We start from the raw sequence: 26238 nt of genomic DNA, 5'->3' as shown, positions 1-26238 counted from the left end.
AAATGGGCAGACTTCGTGAGTCTATCCACGATCACCCAAATCGAATCAAACTTGGCCCTTGTACGAGGTAAGCCAGCGACAAAATTCATATTTATCATCTCCCACTTCCATTGAGGAATCTCAATGTTTTGAGCCAAGCCACCAGGCCTTTGATGTTCAGCCTTCACTTGTTGACAGTTTAAACATTCAGCCACAAAGTTAGAAATATCAACCTTCATGCTTTTCCACCAATAGTGTTGTTTCAAATCCTTGTATATCTTGGTGGATCCCGGATGAACCGAATACTTGGAGCTATGAGCTTCCATCATCAATTCTTGTCGAAGACCATCAACATCGGGAACACACAATCGTCCTTGCAACCGCAGAACACTATCGTCAGTCCCAACAGTAAATAAAGTGTACTCACCCCTTTTCACTCTATCTCTCAGCTTTGCCAAAAGTTCATCATCGTATTGTTTGGATTTAATCCGTTTCATAATGTCAGACCGTGATGGTGTGATTCCCACTAACTCTCCATCTTCAGTTTTATCAAGTCTGACCCCAAGACTAGCAAGTCTTCGAATTTCCTTTCCCATGGGCATGTCATGTGCACGCAAATAAGCCAACGTGCCCATAGATTTTCTACTCAAAGCATCAGCAACCACATTAGCCTTACTAGGATGATACAAAATATCCAAGTCGTAATCTTTTAACAACTCCAACTACCTCCTCTGTATGAGATTCAACTCTCGCCACTTAAAGATATATTGCAAGCTTTTATGGTCAGTAAAAACATCGCAATGCTCACCATACAAATAATGACGCCAAATTTTCAATGCAAATACCACTGCAGCCAACTCCAAGTCATGAGTCGAATAGTTCTTCTTATGCTTCTTCAACTGTCGCGAAGCATAAGCAATCACCTTACCATTCTGCATCAATACACAACCCAAACCAATTCTAGAAGCGTCACAATACACCATATATCCACCAGACCCAGAAGGTAAAGTCAAAATAGGAGCCGAAGTCAACCTTGTCTTAAGCTTTTGGAAACTCTTTTCACAAGCTTCGGACCACTGAAACTTAATATATCTTCTCCCGTGTCAATTTAGTCAATGGAAAGGCTATTGACGAAAAGACTTCCACAAACTTTCTGTAATAATTTGCCAAACCCAAGAAACTATGAATTTCAGTCGCACTAGTTGGTCTAGGCCAATCCTTAACCGCTGAGATTTTCTGAGGGTTTACTTTAATGTCGTCACCAGTCACTACGTGACCCAAGAAAGACACAGACTCAAGCCAGAATTGACACTTAGAGAATTTTGCATAAAGCTCGTTCTCCTCAAGTGTTGTTAAAGTTATCCTCAAATGATTTGCATGATCCTCACGACTTTTAGAGTACACCAAAATATCATCAATAAACACAATAATGAAGCGGTCTAGATAAGGCTTAAACACACGATTCATCAAATCCATGAATGCAGCAGGCGCGTTAGTCAACCCAAAGGACATGACTAGGAACTCAAAGTGCCCTTAATGAGTACGGAAAGCGGTTTTTGGGATATCCTTCTCCTTTATCTTCAATTGGTGATATCCAGACCTAAGATCAATCTTAGAAAAGAACTTAGCACCCTGAAGTTGGTCAAACAAATCCTCTATCCTAGGCAAGGGATGTTTATTCTTAATGGTCACCTTATTAAGTGACAAGGCGATAGTCAACACACATCCTAAGGGAACCATCCTTCTTCCTAACAAACAAGACTGGAGCACCCCAAGGTGTGGAACTTAGTCGGATGAATCCTTTATTCAACAAGTCCTTTAACTGATCCTTTAATTCTCTTAGCTCCGCTGAAGCCATACGATAAGGTGGAATAGAAATAGGTTGGGTGTCGGGAATAACATCAACCCCAAAATCAATAACTCTCTCAGGAGGAATACCAGGGTGATCTTTGGGAAACACTTTGGGATAGTCACTAACTACGGGAACGGATGCAAATTCGGGTACTACGGCTTTCGTATCATTAACAGCAACCAAATGGTAAATGCACCATTTAGTAATCATTTTATGAGCCTTAAGATAGGAAATAAATCTACCCCTTGGCTTAGCAATTTCACCCTCCCACATAATAACAGACTCCTCGGGAAAGGCGAAGCGAACTAACTTATGGTGACAATCCACATTAGCATAACACGCGGACAACCAGTCCATCCCTATAATTACATCAAAATCCACCATCTCAAGTTCATACAAATCAGTCACGCTCCCACGACTTTTAATCACAACAACACAATCTCTGTACACTCTAGAAGAAATAACACGAACACCCAAAAGTGTATCAACAGCAAAGGGTTCCAACTTGCTACCCTGTTCTAGCTTTTCAATCTTCGTAGCCATAGCAAATCTTTCTTCATCAGACAAGAACCTTTCCATGAACGCCTCTTCAAATTCAGCCCACGTCGGAGCTAAAGCAGCGCCACCCCTCTTAGATTCCTATATCTCAAACCATGCATGAGCAACATCCTTCAACTAATAAGAAGCGAGCCTCACAGCTTCGGACACCTAGGCATCCATTTCCCTCAATGCCTTGAAGGTCTCATCTAAAAAGTGCTAGGGGTCATCCACCTCTCGTGACCCAAAGAACTTGGTGATTTAAAGTCTAGAATTGCTTAAGTCTGCACTCGCACCATGAGGTCCCACACCTCCACGCTCGTTACCGGGCCGCAACTTATGCAGTCAACATTTGAATATCCGTTTGCATCGTACCAATCTCGAGCACACTCGCTTGACAGAATGGCGAGTGAGCGGCGGTGCTTGAAGTGGTGCTTGATTTCCAACATTATTTCCGTTACCAGCGTTCGCGCCTCCAAGATTTCGATTAGCTCTCACAATTTGTCCTCGGTTACTATTTTTGGATCGTGTTAGAGCCATTTCTGCAAGGCACGAATTAACGAGCGAATTAGAACGATCCTAAAAGGACTTCAAGCTCTACAGTACAATCTAGAATCAAGAAGAATAGGAAACACCTATAAATGTCATATTGGGAGTTTCTAGGTCAAAGTTGGTGATCAGCCGCACAGAAACCCCACAAGACACAGTTCCACAGACACCGACAATAATCCTAGGACTTATTCAAACCTAAGCTCTGATACCAAGCTTGACACACCCCAAAACCCACCCTAGATGTGACCGGCATCCGACGTCATGAATAATATCGGAAGAACCTAAACGATGCAATAATAACACTAAAACCTGCCAGGTTCAACATTTACCTCCAATAGTTTATAAAATAAATGAAAACGAATAATGAATATATGAATTAAATCAGCGGAAATCTTTATTAATCAAATACTTAGTCAACCTTAAAAACGTGCCCGAGAGTTAATCAATAACTCAACTACTACCAACGTTAATGTATACCATGGAGCTTTAAGATAAAGGATTAATAGTCGAGTCTTTGGGACGTAGCCGAAAACTAATATAATAAATAAATAAATAAATAAGGTGTCCCACGAATGAATGTGTGGGCTCACCAAATATAAAGAAAAAGAAGTCCTTCCTAAACACCCGGAGTATCGAGAAACCTGCTCTTCTCCGATACCTAACATACCATCAAAAACAACAATGGTATGCCTGAGTACTTCGTACTCATTGAGCGCCTCGGGACAATAAGTAATAAGAAAATAGAGTACAATAATACGTAAAGAAATCAGTTCTGAAAATCATGTGAAACCAATGTAAAAACAGTTATTCCACTTGTGCGTCTCAATAAGAATTATCAAAATCGATTACAAAGCCTCTTGTCAAGGTACAACTTCAAATATGCCTTTTAATTGATCATAATTAACAACAACAATTCCATGAGAAAATAAGAATATCACACATACCAATACAGGCCCAAGAATCAAGCACATCGAAGGGGTGATCAGAGGTTCCCTTGTCACAATACACCACACCGAATATGAAATTCAACGGTGGCTATCCTTCCTCCCGAATAGCTAGGCATAATCACAACCTGTAGCTAACCCTAAGTGGCCACTCTTCCTCCCGAATGGCTAGGCATTATCACACTAGGATCCGTAGTGGCTACCCTTCCTCCCGAGTAGCTAGGCCAAACACAACAATCAAATTCATAGCATGCAAGCTGAATTATAGCATAGAAGCTAAATCACAATTATCCCAATGTAGTCACACCATCCATTAGCATTAAGTTTGAAAATGTTTCCACTTCTTTAAACAAAGTTCAATTGTCATAGTTTCTCATGAAAACCTCATTACCAATCATTAACCCTTATTATTGATCATCTCTTATAGAGGAAAAACGATTATCACATATACAAGTATAGGGTATAGTACAATTAAGGTCTAATGTGGGCTTGCCCCCTCACACACACCAACCATGATAAAACGTGAATTAGGGTTTCAAAATATGAGAAGTTCACATCTCTATTCCATAAAGAACTTTTGAAAAGAAGTCATGCATTCCAAAATAAGATTTTCAAAAGAGACATACCTTAATTAAGCCTTACGTAATTCGACAATTTACTTTTGCAACGAAGAACACCCAAAACCCTAGCTTGAGTCACCTTGAGAAGGATTACTTTGCAAACCCGAGGTTTTTCATTCAAGAACCATGTTAAGAATCATGAGTTTAATGCTAGGATTGATTAATAATGTTAAAGATGTTCTTACCTTTATGTTAGGAGACTTGGAGAAAGGGTTTTCGTCCTTAAGGTTTATGGGAATGAGAATAAGTCATAAAATTAATTGAATCCCGCTATTTATATGCACAGTTGGCGGCGGATAAAATACGGCCAGAGTTTACGGACCGTATTCTGAGACCGTATTTAACGATTATCAAAACAGTGAACGGTCTTAGGGAATAGGTGAAATACGTCCGTAAATGCGGATCGTATTTCAAAATACAAAAAGCCGTAAACTCGGCCGTATTTTATGATAGCCCAAAAACGAGCCACCTAAGAAGGTGGGTGAAATACGCTCAAGGTATACGGACCGTATTTTACATTTGGCAAAAACAGTAAAGTCCTATCCTCCAATACACTTTCACACTTAACTCGGATTTACGAAGTGTTACAGGTGGCATGTCACATGGTATCCACCTCATAAAATGTCAGTGCCACGTAAGATTGAATGTCTAACTTTGAAAACTTTAACGGAGAAGGGCTATATTTAAACCAATAGTATAATGACAGGGATATATTTAAACCCAAAGTATAACGAGAGATATATTTGACCCGTTTCCAATAGTACAGGGGTATATTTGGCCCTATTCCGTACTATTAATATTACTTTTTGATTTTTCTCACCGACATGCGTTTTCAGAAACTGGTTCGTTAATATGCATTGCACTTGTTCAAATACCTGTTAATTAGTACTCCCTCAGTCCTAATTTATGAGATATAGTTTGACTAGGCACGGAGTTTAAGAAAGAAAGGAAGACTTTTGAAATTTATGGTCTAAAACAAGTCAGATATTTATCAGTTGTAAATCATTTCATTAAAGGTAAAAAGAGAAGTTTAAAGGTAAATTATTTCTAAATATAGAAATATATATATATTTTTTTTTGGAACACACTAAAAAGAAAAGTGTATTAGGACAAAGGGAGTAATATATATTCACATCTTATTAATTCACTTAACAATGGTAATTTGAAATAATTTGATGTACACATCTTGTAAGTTTTGTAGCTTAACTTATATATATATATCGGTCAAAACAACTTGCTCAACTTCTACAACTGGCATGGAACTTTCTGAATAACTTTGTGTCCGATAAGAAAATAATATATTCTTTTAGGTGGATATATATGGCCGGTAACATTTATATTAATTGCACTTGTCTACAGAATAAGGATTGCTAGCTTTACTTTGTTTATCCTATGCAGTTAGGATTGGTATCCTTCCCTCTTCTGCCTAATTTTTTAATGTCCTCGACGAGATATTCAAAAGCATTGTACGATGAACCTCCTTCTCCAACACTTTGTTTTCCTAACATGGATAAATTGTTAGCCGATTTCTTGAACGTATCCTTATTTGTTACCATCAGATCTTTCACCACCTTCTCAATAATGTATCTATCACATATGTCTTTCATGTCCACCCCAATTTTCCATACCTCACCCACAAATCTACTAGTGACTCGTTGGTCCACATAAACAGCCCAACAGATCATGGGCTTTCCTTGAACAATACTTTCCATAGTTGAGTTCCACCCACTATGAGTTAAAAACCCACCAATAGCTGGGTGGGCTAGTACCTTCTCTTGTGGAGCCCAAGTCACGGTGTAAGCTCTTTCTTTGCAACCCTCCATAAGCTCCTTCACAAATTGGTGGTTAAACTCTTCTTCCCGCAATAAGTTGGACCTCATTACCCATAAAAATCTTATTCCGCTATTTACTAACCCATGCCAAAACTCCAAAATTTCCTCCCTTGTCAAAGTTGCAAGACTTCCAAAACTTACATAAATTACTGATTCTATGGGTTGTACATCGAGCCATTGAATTGAACTATGGTCTTCTTCCCACAAACTATTTGAAGAGGGCAGGGGCATTCTTTTATCAGCAAGCCTTGTCTTGAGTTGCAAGTGTAGCGGCCCAACAGCATACGCTTTAGGACAATGAGAGCGAATGAGAGATAGTAATGGGCCGTCTAAATCTTCAAATGTGTTTAATATGAGTCCATGGGATCGAGGGATACTTCGAATTTCCTTGAGAGCGAGTTGGCAATAGAGGTCTGTCGCACAATTGGTGAGGCGATAGAACGGAAAATCACGACGCCTTAGAAGACCTTGCATTCCAGGTACATTTTCTATCAATACGTCCAAGTCATTTCCTGTTAAATATTGTCACAAATCAGTAAAGAATTTAACTTCCCTCTGTTTCAATTTATGTGAACCCATTTGACTAGGCCTTGAGAGTTTAAGAAAGTAGAGAAAACTTTTAAACTTATGGTGTAAAATGAATCACATATATTTTGTGTGGCTATAAATCATTGCATAAAGGTAAATTATTTCTAAATATAAAAAGAGGTCATTCTTTTTGGCACGGACTAATAAGGAAATGGGTTCACATAAATTGAAACAGAGGGAATATACAATAGCAACAGTTCATCCAACAAGGAAAATGAAGAAATTTCAATCTTTTTAGTCGATGTTATCTATTCTATCTGTTTCAATTAATGTGAACCTCTTTGGAGTATGAGGGTCAAACTTCATAACTTTGACCACTGTTGGAAGTTGGGTATGGATCATGGGTCGCTCCATGTGGGGCGACCCGACCTGTTATAAAAGATATCAAATAAAAAAAATAACATTGAAGTGTAGTGGGAGCAGTTTATTAGTTTGTTGTTGACTTCCCATTAAGAAAGTTTTGTTCATTCCTTCTTCCATATTAACACACAAAAAAAAAAAAAGACATTTAGTTTGTGGAATCATAACTTTGTTTCCTAAAGAATCAAAGTTCGATTTAGGGCAAAAATTTTGGTGGCAAATTCAACGATTAAGCGGAATTCATTGTCCTTACTTCGTATTTCTTTTTCTAACATTGGTATCAGAGCCTAGGGTTTATTTGTTTCCTAGTCTTTCTGAAAAAGTTACTGTCATGAAAATTGTTGTCCCAATTTTTTTGACAGTAATATCTAAAAACGAATTAAGTGAAGTCTGAAACACGTTGGAATATTCGCCAGTGATACCTTTTGGTAATATTTCACTAATGGTACCTATTTGAATATTTCACTAGTGGTACCCATTTCAATGGTGACTAGTTATTTCAACCTTGTTTAAAGAGAGAATATTGACAGAAGGAGAATTTATGAAAGACCCATTTTGATGTACTTTTTAATTGCATAAGTATCAATATTTGTTATTAAATAAGTGGGAATGAGTCATAAATGCTCTTATGTGTTAAGAGTGACTATTTTTTCTCCTTGAAGTCACGTTTCTAGATGATGCACTTTTTTTTCTTTAGTTTTTTTTTTTGAATAACAGTGCTTATGCCCGAATTTTGTTACTGTTATATGATTTCATATTTTGTGTCATCTGAATTATGGACCTATATTTTTTTTTTTGCAAATTGATCTTTAAATAACTCTCTGTCTCCTTAGTGTATTTTGTTTAGTCTTGATGACCCTTAAACATAATTTTGTCTTCTACGATTAATTGTGGCATATGTTGTTACATTGAATGGTAACAACCATTTTGTTTCCTTGTTCCCATTTCAGACATGGCTGGACGGGGACATGCTCGAATTGCTCCAAGTGGGAGTGATGGTAAAAGTAAAGCAAAAGGACAACGTTGAAGAATGCGTCGTCAAAGGACTAAATTCAGTAATGATTCAGGCTTAGGTCATCCCAAATGTCCCAAGGACGCTACAAAATATCCTTAGGGAGGAAAGAATTGTGCGAAGGGAAGGAGAAAGAAAATATGTAGAATTTCAAAAATTCAAAATGAACGCATCTGCATCTATACCAAGTCATCTTTGTTTTTTTGGGAGGAAGCTATCAAAACTAACGTTTCAACATTTTAAATATGTTTCGAGTTGGGATGCCTTGGGAATATTGGAGCAATCTTTACCAGATTATTGGAAGGGTCAGTTGGCTGATATTTATCACAAGTTTGGTCCAAATGAACCCATTTGGGTATACACCATGGAACTTGAATCCAAGTGGGAGGAAAAGGAAATAGCAACAACGATTAAGAAATCTTGGCTACTGAAGAGTTGTTATAGACTCAGATTGAGTCCGATAGTTCCTAAATCTCAGCTTTCTAGACTTTCTCCCATAGATAAATTGGCTAAATACATGGCTGAAAGTATTTTAGATCCTAGTCACCCGTGTAATGAGAAGAAAGCCATAGACGAGTAGTATATGACTTGCAATTGTGTAAATTCCTTTTATGAACACATGTTTGTTTATCTCTTATGTTATATATACATATGAATATTTATTTATTGTTAATTGATATGTATAACAGAATGTTGTAACGGGATAAGACTAAAAGAATCTGTGTGATTCTAGTCACGAATATAATTAAATGCACCTTAAGAAATGATTCTAATTTTGGTTAAACATTTAGTTCGTAGATGATGATTGGAAACTTTTGTGGCCTTTCGATTTTATAATAAATGTGAAACCTTTATGAAAATTGATTTGCTTGAATGTGTATATCATATGCTTTTATTTTAAGGGTAAAGATTGATGAGTAAAAACTTACTTAATTGTCTCAATCAACAGATATGGCATCTAAGAGCATCATTGCTGATTTAAATAAGGGCGAGAAACTAAACGGTGAGAATTACAAAATCTGGAGTCGTAAAATGTGGTATGTACTGGAAGAGCAAGATGCTCTGGAAGGTATTAACCATGTTTTGGTTCACCCAGAAGGGGGTAACACTGCCTAACACAGAAGAGATCTGGAAACTTACAATGCATAAAAAAAAAGAAAAATTCTACTGCACGTGGGATTATTATGAGTTCTATTGTTGATGATCTCATTCACGAATGTGAGGAATACCCTATTGCTCATGCTATGTGGGCACACTTACGAGAGACATATGGGTTACTACTGTGACCCGCCTTAGACAACTGGCTATCAAATTTGACACTTACAAGAAACGTCTGATTACAATGTCAAACAACACCTTAGGGTAATGTCTAACATGATTGCTCAACTCAAAAGTGTTGGTCATGTTCTCTCTGATGAGCAGCAGGTTCAGTCAATGATCCGATATTCCTAACAGTTGGGAACATTTGAAGGTTAACTTAACCCATAATGATAGAATCAAAACTTTTCTAATGTTTCCCATCATGTCGAGCTTGAAGACCAACGGCTTAGTGCTGCTAAAACTGTATCTAGTGCCTATGTGGAAGAATCAAGTGGTACGAAGTCTTCAGGCTTCAAACGCAAGAAGAATTGAAAAAATGACGGAAAGGGTAAGGAGACCGGAGAAGGACCCTCCAAGAAAAGGAACAAGTCAAATACCATGAAGGGAAAATGGTTTTTTCAAGATGAAATGCTACAACTCTCATGTTCCAGGGCATTTTGCTCATAAGTGTCCCGAGCCGAAAAAGGTAGCATTTCAAAACGCAACTCTAAGTGCTACATATGTTTCTAGCACTATTTTACTAACTGAATCTTATCCTGTGTGGATTGTTGACTCAGGGGCTACCGACCATGTGAGTCGTGATCGAGAAGCATTTGTGGAGTTTCTTCAAGTCTCACCTGGATCAAGGTGGATATATGTACAAAATAATGCAAAGCTTGAAGTCAAAGGGATAGGCACTTGCAAAATGGACTTACGTGGTGGCCGATCTTTGATGTTGCATGACGTCCTATATGATCCAGAGATCTGACGTAACTTAGTATATGTGTCTGTTCTTCTAGATCTTGGTTTTGATTTAAAGTTTAGTAGCAATGGTGTTAGAATTACTCAAGCCAATATTTTTTATGGTTTTGGACTTCGTTATGACGGTTTTATCGTTTTAGATTGTAATACTTCAACTTATGACTATTATGTTGACTGTTGTGTAATGACATGTTATTCTAGTAATAGTGATGTTGATGTTATTACATGGCATGCAAGATTAGGTCACATAGGGAAAGACCTATGAATAGATTGGCAGTGGAAGGGCATTTAGGTCCTTTCTCCAAAATCGAAATGCCAACTTGTGAAAATTATCTTGCCGGAAAGATTACACGTAAACCATTTAGGAAGGCTAAGAGAGCAAATTCCCCATTGCAATTAATCCATTATGATATCTGCAGTCCAATGAATGTGAGGGCAAGTTCTGGTGCTTTGTATTTCATTACGTTTATTGATGATTTCACGCGCTTCAGTTACGTCTATTTGATTTCTCACAAATCTGAAGCACTTGAATTCTTTAGAAGATATATGAATGAAGTTGAGAATCAATTAGATAAAAGTATAAAGACTTTAAGAACCAATAGAGGCCGTGAATATTTATCAAAATGGTTTGAAGAATTATGTAATGAAAAATGCATTACGAGAGAGTTAACTACTCCTTACACACCTCAACAGAATGGTGTAGCAGAAAGGAGGAATAGAACATTATTGGACATGACAAGATGCATGATGGCGTAGGCAAATTTACCTATATCCTTCTGGGGAGATGCATTGTTGACTGTGGCGTACATATTGAATAAAGTGTCTTCTAAGTCAGTTACTTCCACTCCTTATGAGCTATGGACTGGTCATAAACCAAACCTGAACGATCTACGACCTTGAGGTTGTGTTGCATTGAGTCCAAAAGGGAAGAAATGTATCTTTATAAGATACTCCGAACACTCCAAGGGGTATGTGTTCATTGCTGAATTAGAAGATAGAAGTATAACTGAAATTGAATCACGAGATGTCACATTTCTAGAAAATGATTTTCCAAAAAAAATGGCGAAATAAAGGAAGGAGAGCCTCTTTACGAAATGTCGAATTTAGATGATTAGACAGTGCCTTTAGACATGTTTGATAGTCAAATAGATCAAGGATCCGTTCCTGATCCAAGTGGGAGTTTTGAATCCCAAAATCCTATTGAGGAATCTGATCTTCAATTGCATAAGAGTACTAGAAAAGGTATACCCAAACGATCATACGAGATTGAGGATTACGTTTTTTTGGTATCCCCCACTGAATTAGATGAGCCTAATTTTGTTACTGAGGCTTTGGCAAGCCCTGGAAAAGATGAATGGATGAAAGTAATGAAAGAAGAATTGGAGTCCATGAGAACCAACAAAGTCTGGGATCTAGTTGATCTTCCTTCTGGGCGTAGAGCTATTAGGAACAAATAGGTTCTCAAAGTTAAACGCAAAGCAGATAGGTCAATAGAAAGATACAAGGCACGATTGGCTGCAAAAGGTTTTACCCAACAAGCTGGAATAGATTATGAGGAAACCTTTTCACCAGTTGTGAAGTTTACCTCAATTCGCTTACTTTTGGCTATTGTTGCACGTTTGGATATAGAGTTACACCAAATGGACGTGAAGACAGCTTTTCTCAATGGAGAAATAAACAAGGAAATTTACATGGAACAACCTGTAGGTTTCGACGTTAAAGGCCAAGAAAAGAAAGTGTGCAAATTAAAAAGATCTATTTATGGCCTAAAGCAGTCTTCAAGGCAGTGGTATTTGAGATTTCACAAAGAGGTGATATCATATGATTTCACCATGATCGATGAAGACCATTGCATCTATGTGAAAAAATCCAATGGAATGTTTGTAATTCTTTTCCTTTACGTGGATGATATTTTATTAGCCGGAAATAATTTGGAGTATGTCAAAGTGATCAAGCCATGACTTTCAAAGTTATTTGACATGAAGGACATGGGTGAAGCAGACTATATATTGGGTGTTAAGATCCAACGAGATCGTTCCAAGAAGTTTTTGAGTCTATCTCAAGAAACTTATATAAAGAAAATTTTGGAACGCTTCCGAATGAATAGTTGCAAATCCATGGATACTCCTATAGCAAGAGGTGAGACTTTAAGCCTTGAAATGTGTTCAGAGACTGAAAAAGAAAAAGAAGACATGGCTCGAGTTCCATATTCAAGTGCTGTCGGAAGTTTGATGTACGCTATGATGTGTACTCGTCCGGACGTTTGTTATGTCGTAGGTCTGGTTAGCAAGTATCAGTTCAATCCTGGAAGAGATCATTGGAAAGCTGTGAAGAGGATCTTTCGATACCTGAAAGGAACTATTGATTATTCACTATGTTATAGTGGAAATGATTTACACTTGAGAGGGTATACAGATGCTGATTGGGGTGGTGACCGGAACGATAGAAAATCGACATCCGGCTATGCTTTCTTACTTAATGGTGGTGCTATTTCATGGAAAAGTAAGAAACAAACTTGCACGGCTCTTTCAACTATGGAAGCTGAGTTCGTGGCTTGTGCATCTGCAGTACAAGAAGTTGTTTGATTAAAAAGATTCTTTGAGCATTTGAGTGTAGCAAAGAATTCGCATGGATCAATTATTTTACATTGTGATAGTCAAGCAACTATTGCATACACAAAGGATCCTAAGTATCACAGCAAAACCAAACACATTAACATCAAGTATAACTTTGTAAGAGACACAGTAGCAAGTGAAGAAGTAACTTTACAATACATACCTACGCGAGAAATGATAGCTGATCCTTTTACAAATGCGATAGCTAGAGACCTGTTTGAGAAACATGTTACGGCTCTAGGTTTGCATAAGATATGATCATATTTTTGTATTGTAAACTGACTTGGTTGTTATAATATTTTCATCAATATTTTACTCTTGAAATTGTGTTCATATCTTATATGCATGTGATGATGTAATTTTACTGATAAAGTGTGTCGAACAAGTCGCGAGATTGGCTCTCTCACACGAGCAATCGCCTTTTACGTTGAGTAATGTGAAGAGATGAGTTCCACCACCATGTTATGACTTATTCTGTAAGCCAGATATGAGTTTCGTTAAGAAGATGAATTTGAGGATCATTAAAGAGAGAAGCTCGGGTTAGACATCTGGAGGTGTCTAGATCAAGATCTGTACGGTGTTGAATGAGTAAATGAATGAGACACACGCACCCCTATATGGTGAGAACACTGTAACACGTGTTTCATACCACGTGTGCTAAGCGACCAACGGGTTAATGGAAGAATGGATCCCTGCTTCTTCATTGTGAGACCCCAAAAATTTACATTAACTTTTCAATGGAATACCCTTTGACCTTTGACTGTTTCTTGAAGTTTCAATCAGTGTTGCTACTTTAGCATGTTACTAATAGTCATGAGTGATTCGGCAATACAATGCATGTCTAGGAAAGCAGTTGATTTGGAACAGATAGATTCGAGTAGAAAGGGAAGACAATTAAAATTATTAATTTAACTTGTATTTATAGACCGGCCATTACACTTACCATAAGGGTGTCAAGTGTAATTATGGATACAAAGTTAAACATGAACTCGAGTTCGCCTCTTTCGAGGATGAGGGATCGGATAACTAGCTAGTGGAGTAGCGAATGGTGTCTGGGGTATTGCGAGTAATATGATCTTCACATTTAATAATGGATTCTTTCCGTATGTGTTTCAATTCCTATGTAGAGCTCTTGTATAGCTCATGATGCTCGCAGGTTGTACAAACTATTTGTCTGTATGAATTATGTGTGTTATTAACATGATAGTGGGTCTAGCCCACCATGAGCGAAGTGGGAGATCTTGGAAGTTGGGTATGGATCATGAGTCGCTCCATGTGGGACGACCCGACCCATTATAAAAGAGATCAGATTTCAAAAAAAAATAAAAAAAATAACCTTCTCTGGAGAAATTAATACATGCTGAATTGTAATGGGAGCAGTTTATTGGTTAACTGCTGTTCACTTCCCTTTAATAAAGGGATTATAGTCTTCAACAACATACAGTGACAAAAAATAGAGAAGAAAATTCTCTTCATACCTTCTTCCATATTAACATACAAAAAAAAAAAAAAAAAAAAAAAAAAAGACAATTAGTTTATGGAATCATAGCTTTGTGTCCTAGGGAATCAAAGTTCGATTTGGGGCAAAAATTTTGGTGGCAAGTTCGACGATTAATCTTCCGCTGCTTTAAGGTACACAATTCGTTGTCCTTGCTTCGTATTCATTTTCTAACAACCACAAATTTTAACATTGATTTTTCAAATTTATAAAAATAAAATTTATATTTTTAGAAACTACATATAAAGGACTAAGTCATGACAATTTATAATTCAAATAATTTAGAAAAAATGTAAGAAAAACATGATCAAAAAATCACCTCGTAGACCCCTCAAATAATAATAGGTTCACATAAATTGAAACAGAGGGAGTACAAGCTATTGGTACTAGCACAATGCTAGTGTTTTGAATCTGGGACAGAGTTCCTGGCAGTGAATATACAAATCAATATGCCTAAGGCTGAAGGGCAAAACTTAGGACCCGTTTGGCCATGAGAATTTCACTTTTTTCCGAATTTTTTTTTACTCTATTTGAAAATCAGTGTCGGCCATGAAAATTCCAAATACAACTCGAATTTGGAAAACACCTAAAACCTTATTTTCACTTTTTTCACTTTTAGTACATTCAAACACCTAAATATTCTTTGCAAAAACTATAACCAGAGACAACTCCAACTTCAAAATTCTAAATAAAATGAAAAATATTTGATTTTCATGGCCAAACGCCTGCGTAATCAATAAAATGATAAAGAATGACCTTAATTATCTATTCTTGAAGACATACTTGGTGCAATACTTAACCTTTACCGGGAAAGGTAATCTTAACATATCCCAGAAGTTATTACAATAACACATTATGCATAGCAATTCATGTCTTGATGCTGGCAACGAAGATAGAATTTATTTCAATTTCATACCACATATGCATTGACCAATCAGACCTTCATTTTTAGTCACAAGTAGCATTTCCTTACTTTGTCCAGTGATTGGAGTAGTTAACACGACATAATAGAATTTTAACCAAAATAATACAAATAATAAACAAATTAACAAAACTACTTCAAACTTTCAAATAGTAACCAAAGCAATATAAACGCTATCTATAGTAATGTTTAATCTATATTTTATTCATAAATTTTGACTGACAATAGATGGAAAAAGGGTCGGACGTTAACGTAAAAGGTCGGCGACAGTTACGAATTTACTGCAACTAACGTCATATAGGGGTGGCCCATGTCTGTTGCTTGCGTTCGGATTCTTTTCTTTTAATTAAGATCAACAATCCTTCGTTTTATTCGTTTACTTTTAAGCATGGATATGGATAATAGAGTATCATTTCTTCAATATTTATGCTTTTTGGTGCTAAATCTGCGAATGTGTTTATTAGTTTTTGGATGTTTAAAAATGGAGTAAATCACAAATCAGTTCAAGCTTAATTTTTAGTTATACTTTTATGTACTTATAATTTAAATAAAAAAATTATTTTGCATTTATATACTCTCTTTGGCCCGATTAATGTGGTACCGTTCAAATTTCAAGATTTAGATTTTTTAAGGGTCTATGTTGGAAAGCCATCTTGTAATTAGATTTGGTGTAATTACTAGGGTATTAATTATACATTCTAGTAACTACAAAGCATTTAATGTCATCTTTAAGACGACTAAGATGCCCGAAGAATGGCGATGCAGTACAACGATTCCATTGTACAAGAATAAGGGCGACATTCAAAGTTGCAACAACTACGAGAGGATCAAGTTTGCTAAGCCACACTATGAAAGTGTGGGAAAGGGTGGTGGAGATGAGGGTGAGGAGAGGCGTGTCTATCTCAGAGAACCAGTTCGGATTCATGCCGGGGCGCTCAACTACAGAAGCTATTCATCTTGTACGGAGACTGGTGGAGCAGTATAGGGAGAGGAAGAGGGACTTGCACATGGTATTCATCGACCTAGAAAAGGCATACGACAAAGTGCCGAGAGAGGTTCTATGGAGATGCTTGGAGGCTAGAGGTGTACCTGTGGCGTACATTAGGGCGATCAAGGACATGTATGATGGGGCCAAGACCAGGGTAAGGACTATGGGAGGAGACTCAGAGCACTTTCCAGTGGTGATGGGGTTGCACCAGGAATTAGCTCTTAGCCCATTTTTATTTTCCTTGGTGATGGATGGATTGACGCGGCAAATTCAAAGTGAGGTGTCATGGTGTATGTTATTTGCGGATGACATAGTCCTGATTGACGAGTCTCGCGGCGGAGTTAACGCTAAGCCAAAATTTGGAGGTTTGGAGACAAACTCACGGAGTCTAAAGGGTTCAAGTTGAGTAGGACCAAGACAGAGTACTTGGAGTGCAAGTTCAATGATTTAGTGCATGAGGCTGACGTGAAAGTGAAGCTTGGCACCCAGGTCATACAGAAGAAAGATAGCTTCAAGTATCTTGGGTCTATTATACAAGGAAATGGGGAGATTGATGATGACGTCGCACGCCGTATTGGTGCAAGGTGGATGAAATAGAAGCTTGCCTCCGGAGTGTTGTGTGACAAGAAGGTGCCACCAAAACTTAAAGGCAAGTTCTACAAAGTGGTGGTTAGACCAACTATGTTGTATGAGGCGGAGTGTTGGACAGTCAAAAAATCTCATGTTCATAAGATGAAAGTGGCGGAAATGGGAATGTTGCGATGGATGTGTGGGCACACTAGGAGCGATAGGATTAGGCATGAAGTCATCCGAGATAAGGTTGGAGTAGCCTCAGTGGAAGAAAAGATGCGGGAAGCGAGGCTGAAATGGTTTGGGCATGTGATGCGGAGAGATGCAAATGCCTCAGTGCAGAGGTGCGAGAGGCTGGCTAGCAACAGTTTCAGAAGAGGTAGAGGTAGGCCGAAGAAGTATTGGGGCGAGGTGATTAGACAGGACACGACGCATTTCCTGCTTACCGAGGAAATGACCTTAGATAGGAGGATATGGAGGACTCATATTAGGGTAGAATGCTAGTAGGTAGTCGCGTTTATCCTTTCTTACGAGTAGTTATATTGCTCTATAGTTTCTTGTCTCTTGATTTCTGCGAGTATCTGTTGGTTTATAATGGCTTATTTACTTTCATTGTTTTCATTTTCATAATTGCTTTGATTTGTTTGCCCGTATCTGGCCTTTCCTATGCTTTTTCTTGAGCCAAGGGACTTCCGGAATCAGCCTCCCTACTTAAGGTAGGGGTAAGGTCTGCGTACACTCTACCCTCCCCAGACTCCACGTTGTGGGATTCACTAGGTATGTTGTTGTTGTTGTTGTTTGTCTGAGATAACGTAATTACATTGTAATTTACAAGATAATGTTTGGTTGCACAAGTATAATTACACAGTTAGATTTGTTAAATTTTAAAAATAAAAGTTAATTATAAAAAGCTAGATGTTAATGTTTGACAAATGTCTTATAGAAATATTACTAACTTTTATATATCTCTAGGTATTCAAAATACATATTATTATTTTTAAAATAAAGTATTAAATAATTATATATTTGTAGCTAATATTATAATTAAAACTAATTGATATACAATTTTTAAATAAATAATAATTTAATTGAGTTAATTATAAACTTTTCAAAAAAGCACATATATTGCAAGACATCATGAACTGCATGTTTGACACATTTACAATCATAATTTCATAACATTGTTCAAATGTTTAATAAAACATAATCTATCAATTTTAACATCACTTAGTATAAGTCAGGTTTGTCTATAAAATCATACAACAAGAAATCTAACTTTAATGACATCACTCATCATTAATCAAGTTTGTGGATGACTCAACTTTATAATATTATGAGGTATAGTTTCAAAAAGTTAGAATTATAACATAGCTAAGTGAAATGAAGAAAATAAAGAAAAATAAATTAAAATATGAGAAATTAAATGGAAACACATGAAGTAAAGGTGGGAAAATAAGAAATAATGAAATGAAAGATAATAATGAAAAAAGAATTATATATTTAAAAAATTGAAGAAAGGTATTCAGAGAATAAACAATAAAAATTTACATATTTAGAATTATATCACAATAATTGAAAATTTAATATATTTAACGGCATGTAAAAAAGTAAAGATTAAAGAAAAATCCGCTTAACTCTCAAAATTCAAACACTTCCACATAAAACGAGACGGAAGGGGTAGGTTACCTTATATACGTATACATTTGTTAGTATATTATAATATGGACAAATGTGTAAATACCCCTCAACTTAACGATTTAAAACATATACACCCCTCTTTAAAAAAGTGATGCATATATATCACTCGTTGCGCGAATGAATGGTGCAAATATCACATAATTAATTATATAAATGGTGCAAATAAGCATTTTCCCATTTGCCTTTAATATTTTTAAAAATTATTTAGCCTATATTTTAATTAAGAAAAGGTCATGTGACGTTAAAAAATTAGTCTAACCATTTTTATTTTTTTTGAAGACTTATTTTCTTAAAGCCACGAGACAATTTTTTTTCTAATGGGTTGTCTTGTTCATTTAAAAAAAAAATAGTTGCTTGACTTTAAAAAAAGAAAATCTACTCATTTTTGTAAATGAATCAGACACGACCCACTAGGAAAAAAATTACCACGTGCCTTTAAAAGAGCAAATTTACTAAAAAAAAAAAAGGTAGAATTATTTTTTTAAAGCCACGTGGTATTTTTTAATTAAAAAACAAGCTAAATGATTTTATTTTAAAAAAATCTGTTAGCAAAAATGGTATATTTACACTATTTGTGTAACCTCAGGGGTATATGTGTACCACTTTTTAAATGAGTGATATATCTACTCTGAATCACAAAGTTGAGGGGTATATTTGCACCTTTTTCTCAAAGGAAAAGAAAATTACGAAAGACTGTGTTTCCCTAATTTTTGCATAATTTAACTAGAAATTTTAAGAGAATTGCAATTTTTAATTTATGTTCAGGATATTGATTATCTAATACCAAAAAAGGTTATTGTTAATTTCTATGTTGTATTAATTTTTATTTTGGTTTTTCAAACATAAAATGATTTGAAAGCTGAAAGCGAAAATTGAAACAATAATGGAAAAGGGTCATATTTTCCCTTTTACTCTCGCAAATAAGCTATATTTACCCTTCGTTATACTTTTTCAACATATTTATCCTTGTCATCAAACTTTAGAGCCATATTTGCCCTTGTACTAAAAAAAATAACCATATTTACCCTAACCGTTAAATCTTCATGTCCCACCTTAATTTTCCAACATGGCGAGCCTACGTGGCATATATTTTTTCCAAATTAAATTTGGCCACCATTTTTATTATTTTTTAAACCCGACCCACCAACCAAATTAAACCCAACTCCCCGCTTGATACACTGTGAATGACTTTGATACTTAATTTCTTTCTGCATTATGGAGCTCCTGCAACATTAATTGCAGCAGTCTTAGTCGCAGTAAAGTCTCAACATTAATTGCAGTAGATTCTTAGTTGTTTTGTACATTTGTTTACATTCTTGTGATTTGCATGTGTGATTCGATTTGTTCATAATCTTATCTGTTTCTGTTCATTGGAATAAGTTTAACATAGTGCTGATGTTGTTGGATCGCAATGATCAACTATTCACAGTTAAATTTTTAATGTTTCCAAGTGCATTAATCACTGCCTTGTTCCTGTAAATTCAATTGTTTGAATTCAAGAGGACTAGTGTTGAGGTAAATTTGTGAACCAATAACGAATTGATTGCTCTAAATTTGAACTAGGCATATGTCAGGTACTTTGGGTCTTTGGGGAAACACATGGACAAACGAACTGCAAAGCTCGAGTATCATTGCAATGAGCTCCACAGTGCAGAAAGAAACCAAGTATCAAAGTCATTCACAACGTATCAAGCAGGGAATTGGGTTTAATTTGGTTGGTGGGTTGGGTTTAATTGGGCTGGGTGGGTTAAAATAATTAAAATGGTGGTCAGATTTAATTTGGAAAAAAATATATATGCCACGCAGGCACCACGTTGAAAAATTAAGGTAAGACATGAAGATTTAACGGTGTAAGGGTAAATACGGCTATGTTGTAGAATACAAGGGCAAATATGGCCCTAAAACTGGATGACAAGCACAAATATGTTGAAAAAGTATAATGAAGGGCAAATATAGCTTATTTGCGAGAGTACAAGGGCAAACATGACCATTTTTAGGCATGGTTTCCACCCCGAACTATGCGCGAAAGGTCGACTTCACACCCCAACTACTCGGGCGACCTGTTACTCCCTACACATTTAAAAAATGAATTTTTTCTTTTCTACTGAGAATTGATGTGGCACAAAATATAAAAATAATTAAAATAGATGCGCATTTTGTTTAAAATTTAATCATTCCGCACACCCCTCCCCCGACCCTTCCCCCACCCCTCACTTCATTTTCCCCCTATTTCTAACTCTCATCTCTCCCTTATTTTTCTTTTCTCTAAAGGAAAACCCAAACAAATAATTCCCCATCTCCCTAAAAGTCTCTCGCGAGGTCATCTTCACTTCCACCACTGTCGGAGCTTTGACGAGCTTGTCTCCGGCGACGACGGTCACAACGACCCACTTCCCTGTCGCCCACAAGAATTGAACACCGGCTAGCGACTAGCTTTCCCCTCTCCCTCTGTTTTGGGTTTTGCCCACTGAAATATCAACTTGGTTTTGTCTCTCTTTTTCTTCACACGACTAGTTTTAAAATTAATTTGATACTGTATTGATAAGGGGAAAGTAATTTGATGTAGCATGAAACTGAAGCTTTACATTCTCCACATTATTCGTATAATGTCAGTGGGAATTAATGTATGAGTTTTAAATTGGTCTTAAACTTAGTAGTGTGAAAAGAAAAGGAGAGGCAAAACCAGGTGGTGGTGGCGGATATGATGTTTCCGGCGAGATGGGATGGTGGGGTGATTTAGTGATGAAGAAGATATAATTATTGGAGGATTTTAATGATTACTTAGGAATTAATTAGTGTAAATATAATTAACAAAAGAAAAGAAGATAAAAATTAAAATTTAGAAGATTTCTAATGTGGCGCATGAGTGTGTAACACCTCCCTTGTGCAATTGGTTATGCGTGGATCAGGGAAGCATTAAATTCACTTCTAAAATGTGTAGAGGATAATAGGTTGTCCATTAGTTGGAGTGTAAAGTCGACTTTTCGGAAATAGTTCGGAATGAAAATCATGTCTTTTGCTAATTATAATCAGATAAATAGGCCACCCATATAAAAACAAAGACAAATAGGACGAGCATATGCTTTCAATACAAGTACAGCTGCAATCTGCTTTCCAAATGTAACTTTTCATGTTACGTTATCTATAGTAAACGTTATGCTAACGGTGGTTAGTTTCCCAGCTTTTATCCGTTAAATTTTAAGAATATAATATGAGACAAAACGTTACTGATGATATAGCGTACACACTATTTTGGTTGCATTTTAAGAATTTGTATTACTTATTCTCATTTGTTTAATATTTGAGTTAAAAATTCCGACATATTATTCTTGTTCCTTTTTTTTTTCCAGAGCTCTAGTAATTTAATGTAATTGTGTCCCTCGTACACAAAAAAAAAAAAATGTAAAGTGCATTCAGCTCAACTTGTATCAGAATTATGAGGGAAAAGGGGCGAATGAAAGTCAAAGAAATACTACTCATCATTTAAACAATTTGTTATGTAAAAATTGAAAAGGAAAAGTACTGACCTTTGAAGGGAATATCTCCAGCTTCAATGAGTTTGGGGAAAGAGAGGTAAACCCAGAGGCAAGAAGGACTAATAGTATCAAAGGGAATAACTGAAACTCCCACCTCATTACCAATATCCACAGCATAATAAAATAACCCATCTGGTATAACACACGTCACCCCGGGCAATATTTCTCTAAGGAAAGGCTGCGCCACAGCTTGCAAGGAGCTAATAAGCTCTCCAAACAGCTCCGACGACCGCGGATGTTCTTCCGGAAGGCCGTCGGGAATAGTTCGGAACTGGAATTTGGGATATTGTCGGAATCTTGATTCAACGTTGGTGTGACGGCAGAGAAGGTGTTGATTGTGGTTGGTGTTGAGGAAAGTGACTTGCAAACCAGCAAGACAAAAGAGCTCGGCAAGTTGAAGCATGGAGTTGATAGGGCTTTGTATTGGAAGAGGGAAAAGCAGCACGTGAGGACACATTTCTGCTTCCATCACTTCTCACTTGTCTCTTCTTCTTGTGGGAATGTGGGGAATGGGAGACGAGATAGATACATAGCCACTCTTTGCTAATATGATCTGGCAGGGGTTAAAATGACGACACAAAAAGATTTGTCAAAGATTTGTTCCTTTAATAAATGGAGTTGGTGCAACTTTCCCTTGTTTGTACTTTTCTAATATATATAAGTGTGAAGAGAGGATTAACACATCAATATAAATTTGTACCACTAAGTTATATAAATTGTATATATTTTAATTAACTATTTTTTTTATCTCATTTAGACATATATTATATTACTAAATATTTATCTCTTCTCATGTATATACGTATGCACTTTAAATTTAATTTTTTGACACATTTATTTCCTCCGTGCATTTATACTTGTTGACTTTTGACTTTTCAAGTTCCTTAAGAATTAATAAATGAAGTACTCCCTCCGTTCCATATTACTTGGCCATTTTACTAAACTACTTTTTTAGTTCTCTCCTTATGTATACACGTATGCACTTCAATTTTAGTTCTGCGACACATATTTATTTCCTCCGTGCATTTTTACTTGTACATAAATGAAGCATTCGACATTACTAAAAATATATGTCCAAATTACTTGTTCATTTATAAAACCAAGATAAAATTAATTAAATTTTTCCCATCTTATCCTCTCCATCCCATATTACTTGGCCACATTACTAAAAATATATGTCCAAATTACTTGTTCATTTATAAAATCAAGATAAAATTAATTAAATATTTCCCATCTTACCCGTAATAATAAATGTTCTTGAAAGTAGTCAATTTTGATTAGAATGTATTTATTGGAGAGAGATAGGGGTAAGTTAGTAAAATATATTTTTTATTTATGATTTCTTAAGGGGCGTGCAAAAGGGAAAGTGACAAGTAATATGAGACGGAGGGAGTATATATTTTACCATAATATTCATATTTATTGGTATAAGCCTCAATAGCTTTCGAAAATGATTTGAAAATGAGTAATTAATGTGAAGGGTAAAATTAATAATAAGAACAAAAATTTCTTTCTCTTGATATGTTAACGTGAATAAGTAAAAGTAAACGGATGGAGTGACTTTTATCCCCATTTTTTCTTCGTTGTCAATACTTTAAATGTGAAGAGAAGACGAACAATAGCAATGTAAATTTGTATCAAAAGTTATACATAAATTATACACTTTAACCAACTACTTTTTTATCCCACTTTGACATATGTCATAGTACTGAATATTTATTCTCTTCTCATATATACACGTATGCACTTTAATTTTAATTCTCCTACACATAACTTGTCCACTTTTAACTTTTCATGTTCTTTAAGAATTAATAAATGAAATATATATTTTATCATAATATCCATATTTATTGGTGTATAGTCTCAATAGCCTCAGAAAATGATTTCAAAATGAGCAATCAATGTGAAGGGTAAAATAAAAAGAAGAAAATTTTCTTTTTCTTGATATGTTAACGTGGACAAGTGAAAGTGAAGGGACAGAAAGACTTTTATCCCCGTTTTCCTTATTTGTCAATACTTTACTTATTTTACTCTCCTTTGCAGTCTCTGATTATTATTTCTTTACATTTAAAAAATGTATTACTTTATATTTTCATTTCGGAATTAAAATTTGGTGATTTACGATATATCATATATCTTTCTAATTTTGATTTCTTTGTAACAATTTTTTTTTATCTATAATTGTTAATATAAAAAATTCTAATATATTTTTTAATTAATTTAATAAAAATATTTTATTAGTTTTTCTTTTAAAAAATCCAATATATACAACAATGGTTTTTATGTTTGGATTTGAGCGAGGTTAGTTAATTAAAATGGATATCAACTTTGTCGTATACATATAAGATATTAAAGAATTTAAAAGAAAAAAATGTAGAATCAAAATATTAATTTTCCTCATATTCTTGCTAATTTTCTTTTCTCACATCGATGAAAAACTTTTTATCAATGACAATGAGAAAAAAGTCCGACTCTTTCCATCTCAAAGACTTAATTCCATCATATGTTTTTAATTTTTAAACTCCATTTTTTAATTATAACTAAAGTGATGGTACATAAAATATATTTTGTATATGTTGCAATATATAATAACAATTAGAATGTTTTCAAAAGTTATTTTCAAAATACAAACCTTAAAGACTGGCTAATTAAAGTGAATAGACATGTTCGGCCCGTGCACCGCAAGGGCATGTATTGCTAGTCAATTCATTAATGACACTTCTCTTTCCCTTTTCTACTTCCTTTTTTATTTTTTCATTCAACAATACAAAACTAACTGAAATCTAGTCAAGGACTATTTGCCAAAATTTGAATCCCATTAAATAAAGGAATTTCCATTCTCGGCTTATGCTAAAATACATAAAATAACAACGAAAGAAGAGAAATGGCAATAAGAACACTAGGGTGTAAAATTTAGCTAAAAAAGTTTATCCATCCAACTCGCCTAGACTTGAACCCATTGCTTTAAACATATATTCTCTGATGGATCAATTCAAGTTGTGCTAACTTTTGCCTTAAAAGTTGAATCTAACTTTTGTCTACATCACACTCTTGGGGTGCGCTCTGTTTCCGAACCCTATTAACGCGGGATGCTTTATGCATCAAACAATCTTTTTTTCTCTGGCAGAGATGATTGACGACCTAAGGGAACATGCTCCCACGCTAGTCAGGGGAGGCAGACTCTGGAACTTGAGAAGAAAGAGCTTGGTGGAATGATCAAAAATATGAAAGATCAGGCTGAGCAATCACAGAGGGGACAAAAGGGCTCACTTAAAGTCGTGAAGAAGGAACCTCAGGCTGAGCAGTGAAGAAGGAACTTCAGGCTGAGCATGATAAAAATAAGATTCTACTGAAAGAGCTAGAGGAAGTTAAAGAAAAAAGAAGCTACCAGTGGAACAAGTGGTCAGAACACAAGAACTTGTGTGTTTCCGTCTCACACAACTGCAAAAGTCCTCATAATTTATGTCTAACAGAGGTCAAGTTAACTCGAAAGAACAGGCAACACCCTGAGAAAAGAAGACATATTGAACCTGGCTTCAGGGGTGAATCTATGATTTTTATAACATGAGTGTACTACTAAAAAGAAAAAAGGAAAAGATATATTAAGTGGGAATTGATCCCTAGTCCTCTAGGTAAATGACTCAACATTCAACTAAGTGCACTATTTAGTCTTTTTGTAGCATGGGTGCCAACAGATAATATTATACCAATTTTAAAAAATATATACATAAATTACCTAGTTTTATGGAGAGACCATGGGTTCACGTGCCCCAAAATTAGCCTATAAATTCGCCCCTGTCTGGCTCCACATCAAAAGGTACAGAGTTGACTAATGAATGTGCAAGTCAACTTCCATCTAGAAGAAAAAGACTCAAGAAAGACTGAGTTCCAAATAACAACCCTTGATCCGAATGAATAGGACCTAAGTGAGAGGGTATATGAACATGTGTGGATGATCTGAACATGTCACGACCCAACCCCGTAGGCCGTGACTAATGCCTGAGCTGGACACTCGTATACGTACCTGGTAGATATAGTTAAACCGAAACTAAACACAATATGGAAGCTTGCAGA

General features: G+C 35.8%; 1 protein-coding gene across 1 annotated transcript; it reads right to left on the bottom strand.

The window, feature by feature from the left end:
- Positions 1-5774: 5774 nt before the first annotated feature.
- LOC132029505 (7-deoxyloganetic acid glucosyltransferase-like) lies at positions 5775-22771 on the bottom strand. The gene is made up of 2 exons (XM_059418747.1): positions 22156-22771; positions 5775-6828 (listed from the first exon to the last, which is right to left on the bottom strand). The coding sequence occupies exons 1-2, from the start codon at positions 22631-22633 to the stop codon at positions 5870-5872; spliced, it is 1437 nt and encodes a 478-aa protein (XP_059274730.1). The 5' UTR covers positions 22634-22771; the 3' UTR covers positions 5775-5869.
- Positions 22772-26238: the final 3467 nt, after the last annotated feature.

This window comes from Lycium ferocissimum, chromosome 9, assembly GCF_029784015.1.
Source record: "Lycium ferocissimum isolate CSIRO_LF1 chromosome 9, AGI_CSIRO_Lferr_CH_V1, whole genome shotgun sequence".
Lineage (NCBI taxonomy): Eukaryota > Viridiplantae > Streptophyta > Magnoliopsida > Solanales > Solanaceae > Lycium > Lycium ferocissimum.
Note: the sequence above shows the minus strand (reverse complement) of the source record. Positions and strands in the feature narration are given on the sequence as shown.